At 39.7% G+C, this 14,081-nt stretch overlaps 2 protein-coding genes across 2 annotated transcripts in view; both read left to right on the forward strand.

The window, feature by feature from the left end:
• The window catches only part of LOC306999735 (uncharacterized protein), a 501,826-nt gene that overhangs the window by 94,417 nt on the left and 393,328 nt on the right, over window positions 1-14,081 (forward strand). The gene's annotated exons all lie outside the window — the stretch shown is intronic.
• LOC307005164 (SLAM family member 5-like) lies at window positions 7,305-13,397 on the forward strand. Its single transcript, XM_079625045.1, has 4 exons — window positions 7,305-7,619; window positions 7,699-8,025; window positions 10,025-10,333; window positions 12,731-13,397. The coding sequence occupies exons 1-4, from the start codon at window positions 7,571-7,573 to the stop codon at window positions 12,838-12,840; spliced, it is 795 nt and encodes a 264-aa protein (XP_079481171.1). The 5' UTR covers window positions 7,305-7,570; the 3' UTR covers window positions 12,841-13,397.

A 14,081-nucleotide genomic window follows, 5' to 3' on the forward strand; every position in this document is an offset into this window, starting at 1 on the left:
GAGACGCCATCTCTGTCTTTGCAGCATGGTGTGCGGTGTGTACCTGATGACGGTGTTATGGTAGAGGACGTTCTCGTGGCAGTGGGAGATGAGGTAGGGTTTGAAAGTATTATTTATGCCTCCCGAATGAACAAAGCGGTTGTTGTATTTGTAAAAGAGAAAAACACTGCTTGTAGGCTGATTGAAAATGGTATTGTCATACGTGATAATCTTGTGCAGGTTACTCCGCTTTATGCACCTTCTAGTAAAATCATTATTTCGAATATCCCGCCTTTCATTTCAAATGAGGCGTTGGAACGTGAGTTAGTGAGATTCGGTAAGTTTGCTAGCGAGTTCAGAACGATCTCTTTGGGTTGTAAACATCCGTCTTTAAAACATGTTCAGTCTTTTAGAAGACAAGTGTACATGTTTTTGGATTCTCCAGAAAATACTTTGGATGTTTCTTTCCGTGTAAAGCATGAAGGGAGATCTTATATGGTTTATGCAACTACTGGCAACTTGCGATGTTTTGATTGTGGTGACATAGGGCATAAGCGGATTGCGTGTCCACGTAAAGAGAATGGAGGAGCGAAACAAATAGTTTCAGAGGGGGATGTTGATGCTGTGATCATCTCAGTTGACAATGAAATCGCAGGTCCTTCTGGGTTACAGTCAGAAACTGATACAGTAGCGCGCGTCATCTCTGCGGTGCCGATGCAGTCAGATGAGTGCAGCGCTAGTGACGTCACTCGCAGCGGGAATGCGGAGAACCCCATAGCTGGAACTAGCGTTATTGTACCAGGTATCAGTAACGTTGAGCAAAGTAACAATAATGGTGAGGAATCTGATGAAGTTAATCCGAGTGGGTTATTAACTTGTACAGGCAATGACAGCATTGATGCCATGTCTGATGATGCAGATTCATTTGACATTGAGGGCTCACAAAAGGAAATTTCCTTATATCCCCTTGAGGAAATAAATCACTTCTTGGATGATACTTTTGGCAAACAGGTGAATGTTAAAGATTTTTTCCCAGATATTGAGAAGTTTGTTAGGTCTGTTACAGTTCTTCAAAAAGCAGTTGGTTTCGATATTTTGAGCGAAAAAAAGCGTTTTCGACTAAAGAAGCATCTTACAGTGATAAGAAAATGTAGGAAAGGAGGAAAAAAAGTTTCTTAAACTGATCAGGAATGCATCACATGGGTTTCCTCTTTTTTCTTCTTTTCTGTTATGTCTGTTTTTTCCTCCACCTAAATACATATATGGATAATTTGAGGGTGGGCTCCATTAATGTTAATGGTGGGAGGGATAGACATAAGCGTGATTTGTTATTAGAAAGCATACAGCTGAAAAGACTAAATGTTGTATTGCTTCAGGAAACTCATAGTGATGTAGATAATGAGGCTGATTGGAAAATGTGCTGGAAGGGCCAACAGATACTTAGTCATGGGACAAATTTTAGTGCAGGTGTGGCGATTCTTTTCTCTCCAGAAACTAGAGTTGATATTTTAAGCTCTGAAGAAGTTATAAAAGGTCGTCTTGTCTTAGTAAAGGCTGAAATTGAAGGTTTTCTTTTCTGTTTCATAAATGTGTATGTACCAAATGTGGGGCATGAGAGACTCACTTTTTTTAAGATTTTAAGTGGTATATTGAAACAGTGTCACAATAATGATAATGTGATAGTCGGGGGAGACTGGAATTGCACAGAAAATTTTACCATTGATCGAACTTCTGAGGAACCTCATATGCAATCTTCCATTTATTTGTCTAAAATAATTAAAGAGGCTGAATTATTAGATATGTGGAGGATTAAACATAATACTGCCAGACAATATACGTGGCTAAAAGTATCTGATGATAGAGTGAGTGCTGCCCGTTTGGACAGAATTTATATATCTAAATGTTCTAGTAATCGGGTTGTTGAGTGCTCAATTTTTCCAGTGGGGTTTTCAGACCATCATATGGTTTTAATGTCATTGGTGTTATCAAAGTCTTCAAGGAAATCTTCATATTGGCACTTTAATGCTAAATTATTACAAGATGTTAACTTCTGTAAACATTTTGAAGTTTTCTGGGAATGTTGGAAAAAAAACAAACATACTTTTGAAAATTTAAGACAATGGTGGGAAATTGGAAAAACACAAATACGAATGTTTTGTCAGCAATATACAGTTAATTCCACGAATATGATAAAGAAAGCTATTCAATCTCTCGAACAATCTATAGTCTCCATAGAGAAAGATTTGTTGGATAGACATGATCCTGGTTTGTCTTACTGTTTACAACAAAAAAAGTGTGAGTTGGGGTCCTTGTTAAATGAAAGGGTGAAAGGAGCCTTGGTGAGGTCTCGTTTTATTGCAGTAAATGAGATGGATGCCCCAAGTGCATATTTTTTTAACCTGGAACGTTCAGTAGCGCAGCACAAACAAATGGCCTGCCTTCGTCTGCCCGATGGAAGGGTCACTACTAACATTGCAGAAATGCGTCATCATGCAGTGGACTTTTACTCCTGTTTATACACTGCAGAACATTGTGACTTGGACAGTGCTGAACAGTTATTTCAAGGCCTTCCTAAATTGGACTCTGACTCTAAGACTGCCTTGGACTCTTTCTTAACGTTTGAGGAACTTTCATCTGCCGCCACACAGCTCAGCTCGGGGCGTTCCCCTGGTGTCGATGGGTTGACATCAGAGTTCTATAAACACTTTTGGGACCTTCTTGGTGTTGATCTCTATGAAGTTTTTTGTGAATGTTTCAAAGATGGATTTTTGCCTGTTACATGTCGCCGTGCTGTTCTTTCTTTGCTTCCTAAAAAGGGAGATCTGTCTTTGTTAAAGAACTGGAGGCCTGTTGCCTTATTGACCACGGAATATAAGATCTTGTCAAAATGTCTTGCTAATAGGTTAAAGAAATACGTACACACAATAGTGCATAAAGATCAGACATACTGCATACCAAATAGGTCAATAATGGATAATTTGTTTTTAGTACGAGACATTTTAGACATTTGTAAAACTTTTAATTTAGGAGTTGGTTTGGTTGCCCTAGATCAGGAAAAAGCTTTTGATCGGGTGGATCACAGTTATTTATTCAATTTACTTAAAGTTTTGGGGTTTGGGGAAAGTTTTTTAAATTGGATACAACTCCTTTATGCTGGGGCTTCGTGTATGGTGAAAGTTGGGGGCGGTTTGAGTAAACCAATTTCTGTCCAAAGAGGAATACGGCAAGGTTGTCCATTGTCTGGTTTGTTGTACAGTATTGCTATTGAACCTCTACTTTTTAATTTAAGAAAGACTTTATGTGGGTTTTCAATACCAAATGTGATTCAGGATACAAATATCTCTATTACTGCTTATGCTGATGATGTGACTGTGTTGGTTAGCCGTGGGCAAGATATTACTGTTCTGTCTGAAGTCCTTCATTTATATGAGAAGGCTTCATCAGCAAAGGTAAATTGGGACAAAAGTGAGGCTTTTTGGGCAGGTCAAGATCCTCTACATTGTTTGCCATCACTGCCAGGAAAGCTTAATTGGGGCAAAGCAGGGTTAAAAATTTTGGGAGTTTATTTAGGTTCAAACGAGTTTCAGAAGTTAAATTGGGAGGGTGTTATGGAGAAAGTATGCACCCGATTGTCTCGCTGGACTTGGCTGCTACCCAAACTATCCTACAGGGGGAGAGTCTTGATTGCCAATAACTTGGTTGCTTCCACATTGTGGCACAGATTTAATGTGTTACAACCACCGGCTGGACTAGTGCAAGAAGTACAAAGGAAGTTGGTTAATTTTTTCTGGTCCGGACAACATTGGGTGCGTTCCTCTGTACTGTTTCTTCCGACACAAGAAGGAGGCCACAGTTTGGTGGATATCAGGTCCAGGTTAATGACATTTCGTTTACAAGCTGCCCAGAGACTATTATACAACAATGATAGCTCTTGGTTTGACACCGCAGTGGTACTTTTGAGACGAGCTGGTGGAATGGGACTTGATAAGCATTTGTTTCTGATGAAGCTAGAAGAGACTGAGCTTACAGATCTTACTCCCTTCTACAAATCCGTTCTGGAAGCCTGGAAAGTTTTTGCATTTTCAAGATCACCTGAAGTAACTGCCGGGATGTGGCTGTTGGAGGAACCATTGTTTCTTAACTCTTTTCTGCCTTCGAGACTTCTATCCTCAGCTTTTCTGCGTGCACGTCTACTGTCTGCTGGGTGCACAAAGCTGGGGCATTTACTACACACCAGTGTGGAATCATTGGGCAGGAAAGCTGGAGTAAAGTCAACAAGAGTACTACAAAAGCTCATCACAGAGGTCATTGGAGAACTGGATTTTAACTATCGTTCCTTCCTGGATAATCCAGCCATGATAGATGAATGGAGAGGTGGATGTGAGTATTGCTTTCCCTCTCTGACTGTAAGAGCTGCTGTGGAGGACTGGCAGGAGGAGAGGAGGGGTCTACTGTCTTTCAGAACTCCACAAATGGATGGATTTGAGTCGGTGGGAAAGAAAGCCCTTTATGTCACCTGTGTAAAAGTGTCTAATTTACGTTCTTTGACTGGGGTTCTTTCAACGAAATGGACAGAGGTTTTTGGCACTGACTCTTCCCCTAATGGTAGTTGGCGTATCTTGTACAAGCGTCCGATTGACCAGCGGACTGGTGACCTCCAGTGGAGGATTGTACATGGATGCATAGCTACAAACAGGCATGTGGTGCATATTGATCCTAGTGTCAGTGTGGTTTGTCCTTTTTGTGTAGATACTGAATCTGTTTTTCATTTGTTCATGCAATGTACAAGGTTGATGGATTTGTTCTCTTTGTTAACAGAGTGGGTTACATCTTTGGGAGAAACTTTCTCTTTTCAGTTGTTCATCTTTGGTCCAAAGTACACCGTTGAGCAAAAGAATGTTTTGGTTCTACTTAATTTTCTTTTTGGGAATGCAAAATTAGCCATCTGGAAAACTAGAAAAAATAAGATAGTTGGACAAGGTGCAGTAAATCCAGTTTTCATGTTTTTGGGCCTAGTGGGTTCTCGTCTCAGAGTGGAATATGCTTACTATAAATTAGTTGGGCGCATAGAGCATTTTATGGAAATTTGGGGGATAAACCATGTTTTATGTACAGTTTATGATGATGAATTGGTGCTAAAATTTTAATGTTTATTTATTTGTTGTGATGATGAATGGTTGTTATTATCATCATCATATTGTGTTGAACAAATATGTTTGTTTATAATTGTTTGTTAAAATAAAAGTGTCTTTAATCCTCTCTCTCTCTCTCTCTCTCTCTCTCTCTCTCTCTCTCTCTCTCTCTCTCTCTCTCTCTCTCTCTCTCTCGTACTTGAAATGGACTGCACACAGGACTGTTATATCCAAAATTTGTCTGTTGAGGGTAGAGAACACTAGGGATTTTGTTTGAATTGCAATTTTTCTCAAGATTTTCACAAGTTTTGCCAGGTTTAGCCTCAGTTATAAATTAAAATGTGTTTATTGCAGTAAATTTAAACTGTAGAGATGCAACCTGGTCATTAAAATTATTTCAAATGGGATTTTCTCTTCAGTTTTTTTTTCTTCTTTTTCTCCCCCGCCCCTTTGGCGGCCCTCAGTTCAATGTTGGGTTCCTAAATTGGCCCTCACCTATCAAAACTTTGAGAACCCCTGCTTTATATGGTCCCAAAATTTCTAGAAATTTCAATCGGTGTAAATCGAGCTTTTGCTATCTTTCTCTGCCTTTGAGAAAGTGGAAGCTCAATCGGGCTGATCTTGAATCTCCTCCGTATGACGTCATACGGAGGAAATGTTACCTCCCCTTTCTCTGCTTTGCCCGCCCAGAGAATATTTCCCGCATGAGAAAATGAGCTAGGAAGTAGGAACGCGTGCGCGCGATTTTAGTTTGTCCACGGGAGATATCATGGCTTTTGAGCGAGCGAAGCATAATAATTGCTCAATAATTGGATGTACAAATGAACACCGAAGCCTTTTTTTAGTTCCTTCATCCAAGCCCCAGAAGAACCAGTGGATTCATTTCATTTTCTCTGGAAATGCGCCGACACAACTCCCCAAAGTTTTGCATGTCTGCGGCAAACATTTCACCGACGACTGTTTCCTCAACTTGGGCCAATACAGAGCTGGCTTCGACGAACGTCTGAAAATACATCGATCGAGTTACCAAGCAACACTTTCTGATGTGTAATTGTTCAAGTTCAGACAGGTAATCTTTCTCTCAAATCGTTCAATACAGCTGTTTATGCCTCAGTAAGTCAAGCCAGTGACTAAAATATCAACTTCACATCGTTTCTTTTAGTAGGATGAAAATAATCGTATTTAAATTGTGAATAAATTATATACAGAAAGCGATCAAAGAACAATCTTTGTAGGAATCGCGTGCGCGCGCTCCTACTTCCTAGCTCATTTTCTCATGGACACAGCGCGATCGAGTTTATCTGGACACTTGCCAAACTCGTTATGAAATCAATGACGCACGTTACACTGCACATGATCGCTCTTACTGTATTTACATCCTCGTGTCTGCATTGGTGAAAGCAGAGAGAGTGCAGAAACTGCGTTGCCATGATAAGATCTTCATTCTCGCGATCAATAACAGACTCATCTGCTCAATGCTCATCACGGCAACATGTTATGTGATGGGAATAGATCTAAATACTTTAAAAACTTCTGACGATTTGTTAATCTCGATATCTGTAATAGTAAAAACGTATAATAACTGTAGTAAAAGTATTCGAGAGAGTTTCACATGTAATAAGTAGCTATTTCATATGCAAGCATGTCAGCCAATCACAGCAGTGGCCGGTTACACTGAGTCTCACACAGACACGCCCCTTCAAACAGAGCGTTCAAATCAGAGGCTAAAACTGGGCTAGGAAAAAGGCCTTTTGTTTCTAAATTATGACTATTTTTTATCTAAAAAACATAATAACATTATAAGGGCAACCCAGGAAACATTATAAAATAATATAATAACCCCATGTCATGGGACCTTTAAGATAGATAGGTGTTTGTAGTTTCCATCTTTGTGCTCCTGAGGGCAGAAATGAGCTGATAAAAGAACTAGAGAGTTTCAAGGTGAGAAATGAAAGTAAAAAAGTGTTCATGTGACACTTAATATCTGTACGACTCCTCATGTTAATGTGACTTCCCACATTTTAAACAGGGATTCAATAAATGTTTGATTAAAAAAAATGGAATGATGTATCACTTTATAATATATTAAAAAGAGCATTAGTTGCTTATTTTGTCCCAAGCTTATTTACATTATGAACTGTATATCCAATCCGTCTAGTTTCTCTGCCGTTGCTCCTTCACGATCCTGTGGTTCAGTGATGCTGAGACTGAAGGACTCGTACACACTCATACAGACGTTCAGAGGAAACACACAATGTTAACCAGTGTTAGTTTTGAACAGGAAGATTGTGAAATGTAACTTTGAAGGTGTCATATTTCTCACAGAAGACGAGTGTTAGAAACACACACACTGATTTCGCACACTCTACATAACCTTTACTACCAAACAAGGAACTGCACCTCTGGTAGTTTAGAGACTCACGGAGTTGCTCTTTCAGGCTTATATCTCGCTGAAGAGAATGTCTCGCACGCTTGTTTTTCTCTGTCTGGGTTTGTGGTGCTTAGTTGGTAAGTTATGTTTTGGTAACTATGAAATGATCATATAATGACTAAAATACCTACTCATCAGTTCCTGTATGTTCTCGAGGTGTTGAGACGGATTACGTGAAGCCAGCAGAAGCGATGGAGGGGGATTCGGTCACTCTACACACTGGTGTTACTCAAATACACAGTGATGATCTGGTCCTGTGGACGTTTGGACCTAACGACACACACATAGCTAAAATCAACAGAGGACACGGTGAGATCGTTCATGATAAAGCTGATGGGAGATTCAGAGACAGACTTCAGCTGGACAACCAGACCGGATCGCTGACTATCACAAACACCAGCACACGACACTCCGGACCGTATAAAGTAGATATCATTACTGGAAATAAAGTCTCAGTCAAGACTTTCAGCGTTACCGTCTATGGTAAGCAGAGCATTTACACTGTACTGTGTCCAGTTCTCTTCATATTCTCTCTTAACTACATTACATTTTTGCAACAGATACCTGAATAGATGTTTTAAGAATAAATATGTTTGAGATGGGGTAAGATGAGCCACCCGCTGTATCTAGGTCTGACAGGACTTGTTGTTTCCCACTTTCCCTCATTCCTGCTGTATTAAATAGCTTTAAAAGCTTCAGTGTTGGTCCCATTCCAGAATCATGCAGTGTTTATTTGTGCCATATTGCAAGAAAGTGGTCAAGTTTGGGTGTTCCCCGGACCAACACTGGGGTCTCTCAGCTGACCCATCGGGTTCACATGTCAACTTTCCTAGTTTGCTTATAACTTTTAAACGCTTTGGCTTAGAAACAGTATTGATATACTGCTGCTCCTCCAACAAATTTCCTTTGTTGAAACTTTGAGGGCTGGTAGTACTCACACCGCCTACAACGTCACCAAGGCTCGCCCCGATCGGCCTGACGAGGGGCGCTACAGCGGTCGAGAGTCTAAACGGCTCATAACTCCTAAACCGTTAGGCGTAGGCTCAAGTGTCTTCTAACGTTGCAATCCTTAGATCAAAATTTAGGATATTTTGGATTTTTTTTAAAAACCTACTTTTGCGAACTATCCCTAGGGTTTTGACCTGATCAGATCCAAACCAGTGAAGCAAGATTCTCTGGAGTAGATATATATATATAAAAAAAAGAGTAGAAATTTCGGTTCACGGTTTCTAAGGGCCGCCAAAACTTTTGAAATGGGAGGAGGCACTTTTACTAAAAAGGATATAATTCGTGAATGGGATGAGATATTTTCACCAAACTCAGCAGACCTATGTACGAGCTCATTCTGTGGTCGTGTTGAAAATGACGCGGCGACTGGCCTCATGGTGGCGCTATACCAGGAACAGGAAAAAAACATGAAAACTACTTCACCGTTAGTCCGATTGACTTGTAAATTGGCATGCAGCGTTTTTATCCGAGCTGCCATGATTGTCTATGCGAACATTGATGTATCTCATAAAACATGTCCACCATTGGCTAATGAATTACTGTATATGGTCATTTACATATATGATTGAGATGGTAACAGGCTTGCTAAATAAAACATAATATCTTTCTATGTATGTGCTTAAAGGCCTTAAACTCTTGAACCTGATAATTGCTGATCGCAGCTTTTATTATTATGTTTATAATCTTCTCTTTTTATAAATTACTCAGTTTAATCTGGCTCACCTAAAGCTTTTGCGTGGGTTGATTTAACTGTAATGTGCTGCAAGTCGAACCACTAGAGCACTTTTTTTTTTGCAAAGTCATAATTTACTTTCACATTCTGTCTCATTTCTCCTTTCCTAGATTACAACTCCAGGTAAAATAGGCTCAACTTACCCCACTCTCCTCTCATTTCAGATGCCTTTAGTTTCTTTTTAATGTTATTTTAAAATCTCCTGTCTCTGGCTCTGCTTTTTATGAAGGCTTTTTCAAAAATATTGATCTATTCTAAATACTGAGAAATCAGTGAAGACTATGAGCCTCATTTATAAAATGTTTAATAGAAATCGTCCTATACTTCATCTTACAATCATTTCTCAAATGCCTGTGTGATTCAAAGAACGAACATATGCACACAAAAATGTGAGTACGCCTCTCTTCCATAAGTGAAATCTATAAAATGTAAATCTACAATCTTCAAATTGTGAGCAGCTGAATGGTTTCAGATCTGTGCCTTGTAAGCGATGCTTAAGTAATGTCGTTCTCATATAAAAAAGCACCAGTCAACGTCCAAATCTTTTACTTGATTACGGCGAGCAGCGAGAATTGCTTAGATTTCCAAATACATGCAGTTCTCCGGAAAAGCACTTTTCCATGTAAAAGACGTTTTTTATAAACATGACTTCTAGCGTACGCACACTCTAAGCTCAAATCTTTATACTGTAAATGAGACCACATTCAATCACTAACAATATTACTCTTTCACATTTCCCAGCTTCTCTGTCCATTCCTGTCATCACCAGCTACTCTCCATCCAATCCTTCCTCGTCTGAAACCCCGTCAAGCTCCAGATGTGTGTTGCTGTGTTCAGTGATGAATGTGACACATGTGACTCTCTCCTGGTACAGAGAAACCAGTTTACTCTCCTCCATCAGCATCCCTGAGCTCAACACCACCATCTCTTTACATCTGGAGGTGGAGTATGAGGATAACAACACCTACAGCTGTGTGCTGAACAATCCCATCAGCCACCAGGCTCGACATCTCAACATTTCTGATTTCTGTCACGCAACCGCTTGTGTTAGTGAGTATAACAGATTATTCGGTTCCTTCTCAGAGTGTCTATTGGTCCATAGAGATAATTGAAGTCTGGGGCCGGTTTCACAAAGCTATTTTAGACCGGTCTATAGTGTTAGACAAGTCTAAAATTTGCTCATAGACTAGTCTAATGCAAGTTAGACTGTTTCACAAAAATAAAGACTGACTTAATTTAGACCAAAAAAATTAGACACCCCCAGGCTAACTTCGGTCTAAGACTCTATGTTACCTTGGCAACCAGCAGTAACAATCAGTTACATCACAAACAGCCAAAAGAAAATGGAAAACGGCTCATAATTTGTGGTTTGCAGACAACGTGGAGAGCGCTGAGAAGGGAAAGGGTTTTTAGGGAGCGCAGTAACCTACTGGAAATATATAATAATGAGGACTTAATCGTCGGTTTAGTTTTTGTATCTTTTCTGTACGTCTTTAACGCTCAACAGTCGGATTAACGCTGTTAACTGGCTGAATGCGCTTACTCGATCCGCCATGTTTTTTGTTTTGAAAAGTGTCTTAGTTTACCCAGAATGCATTGCAGTGTAGTCCTACTTAAGATAGTCAAAGTCTTAAGTGCTTTGAGAAACGGTCTGATTTAGATGTCTATCTGAAGTCTGACTATCTACTATATCTAAGCCGTAGTCAAAGTCTTTCCTTTGTGAAACCGGCCCCAGATCCCAGTGTCATGAACTGGTCCAAGACACGAAGGTGGAGAATCCCAATGCAGGTTTATTAAGGGGTAATCCAAAGTACAGGCGAGGTCAAACACAGGCAGTCCGTACAAACAAACACACAAAACAAGCATGGGTCAGAGGCAAAAGAGTAATCCAGGGAACAGGGCAAGAAATCCGAAAACCAAAAGACATGAAAACAGGGAAAACGCTCCGTTTACACGTACATGGTTATTTTGAAAAACGGAGACATTTCCCTTCGGTTGTGCCCCTCGTTTACACGCAAATGGAGAATTCTCCTCTGAAAACGATTCTTTCTAAAAACTCCGGCCAGAGTGGAGATTTTGGAAAACTCTGTTTGCACGTTTGCAGGTAAACTGAGAAAAACTGAGTTTTAGGCAGTCGACGTCACAGTATGCGACAGAACTTGCACTGCGTCAAAAGTGCGACCTATATTTTCGGGATTCTGATTGGCTAACGTGGGCTTGAGCTTCTCGTTACACTGCCACCTATAGGTTTGGCATGCTCTTGACGGCATATACACGGGTTCGTGTAAACAAACACTTTTCTGAAAACGGAGAGGGTGAAATGTCCGTTTATGAAAATAACCGGCCACGTTTAAACGTAGAACAAGACTTCGCAGGGAATGAATGTGAAAACTAGGCTATTATAGGGTGCGTTAAACAAGGTAATGAGAAACATGTGAATGCTATCAGTGAGGATGAGTCCGGGCAGTGAGTTCTGGGAAATGTAGTTTGTGAGAATGACAATAGTCCGGGGTGGAGTGCCCTCTGGTGGCTCTCAAGGGCACTCCAGTTGGTAACCATTACACCCAGATTATTAGGTTTAATAATGCCAATTCTTTTTGCACAATTCTTTTTGATTCAGGTTACTTTATGATCCTTGTTAAGGCACGTTTCCACCGAAATTACCCGGAACAATTTGTCCCAGGAACTTTTTTCCCAGAAACTTTTTTTGCCCCAGACCGGTTGCTTTCTGCGTTTACACCGCGGCCTAAAGTACCGGGAAGATTATACACTGCGCGACTGCTCCTCCCAGTCTGTGACGCACAGTAATCAGTTTTGAGGAGATTCAAGCTGTGCTGTAGTTGTGTTTGTGATGTATTGCGGACAATGACCGTGAGATGGCTGGGACGAACGCGCAGAAAATTGCCTGTTACACAAATGCGCTTAATAAAGCCTGAACCTCGTTGTCGGTCCAGCTGGTTTTTATCTTTTAATTTTTTATTAAATTCCATATTTGCAGACAGACAACTCTTAATGCATGAAGCCACGAACCGCAATTGATTTTTTTAAAATGCCGGTTAAAATAGAATGCTGCGTGGAGTCATCCAATAAAAATGCGGCGTGAACACAACCAATCATCATGTTCAGCGCACAAGTCCCGCCCCCGAAAGTTCCTGAACTTTAAAAAGGTAGACTATCTGCAGCCAGTAGAAGCACCCGTATTTTACAAAGTTTATTAAGGAAGAAGTCACTGGCAGAAAGTCAATGATTAAGTTCAGTTTTTTAATGCCCGGTACTGAATAAGAACCGATTCTCAGTTCCCAACCCTGACACACTTTTGTAAAAAAAAATGGTTAACTTGTAAAACAGAGTACTAAGTACTAATGTCTGTAAAAAAAAAAAACAGTTACTGTAAGTGTAAATAAGAGTAAATAGATACAAAATAAAAAGTTTGTCTTCTCTACTTAGACTATGCCCACGGTTTTATTGAAGATGTGATCCGATTGGTCATCTCTGTCCTGGTGGGTGTGGCTACGGTTGCTGTACTGATTTATGACATCAGATCCAGAAGAGTGTGACAGGACAGGAGAGCAAATACGTCACAAAAGGTCCAAGTTTCGTTAGTCTCGTTACAGTTTTCCCTCTCCTGCTCTTTATCATGTTTTGTTTGTTCATCATCAGTTAATTTTGCTGACATTTATTATTACCCATGCCATCACCAACTTACCCAATCACAAAACTGATGGCATGTCTAAGAACAGGAAAAGTATTTGTTTTAAATTGTGTTATTATTATATTTTATTGAATGTGTACAATACTGTAACTTATCACACTGCTGATTTGCAAGCAAGCTCTTCGTAAATATGTAACCTACTGATTTGGCATTACAGCACAATAGCTTACTAAATATAGATTTATACATATTGTTGTCATTACTGCATGTTATTATATTCATGGTTATTAAAATATAGACAGTCAAAAATGTACATTGTGCAGTTCAGTGGTTAAAAATCAATCTAATGTTTTCTCTGTTAAGTTAGAGTTCAATTGAATGTATTTCGAAATGTATATTGTCTGTCACTACATGTAAGCATTAATAAATCTATTGTGTTACAGTCATTATAAGAGATTAATTAAGTGATGATTGAGCATTATTGATGAACACCTGCTGTTAACAAGCAGAATCACTGCAGAAAAGACGAACACAGCCGTACACGTGTACTAACTATACGCACCGCGACACTGCGCGATAAAATCTCTGAAGATCTCAGCAGAGGAGGATTTAATCCACTGTTGCCAACTCATTTCCTTGGGTAGTTGCTATAGGGACTTTTTTGCCAAAAGATTTAGATTAAAGATTTAAATTAAATTTAGATTAAAAATGGCCATTGTTGGCTTTCGGCCGCACGTACACTCTTAGTAAAGATCCTACGTACAGTTTTATAAACGAGACCCCGTCATTCACAGTGAACTCTTGCAGCCTGGCGTACAGAGTGACTGTGACAGAGACAATCCTGTGTGTGTCATTTAAATGTGTGCCTTTTAGTGCTTGATTTAGCAATGTTTCAAAAGTTGCTATAGAAATAGCTAAATGTGTTGCTATAGGTGCAGTTTAAAAAACAAGATGCTTAGGTATTCGGAAAAGTTGCTTTCAAGCAACAAAATGGGTTGTTTTAACCCAATTTTGGGTCAAATATGGACAAACCCAAACGTTGGATCAAAAATGCAATTAAAAAATGTAACCCAATAGCTGGGTTTGTCCATATTTGACCCAAAATTGGGTTAAAACAACCCAGCATTTTTTAGAGTGTATGTTGGC

This window comes from Phoxinus phoxinus (assembly GCF_949152265.1).
Source record: "Phoxinus phoxinus genome assembly, chromosome: 1".
NCBI lineage: Eukaryota > Metazoa > Chordata > Actinopteri > Cypriniformes > Leuciscidae > Phoxinus > Phoxinus phoxinus.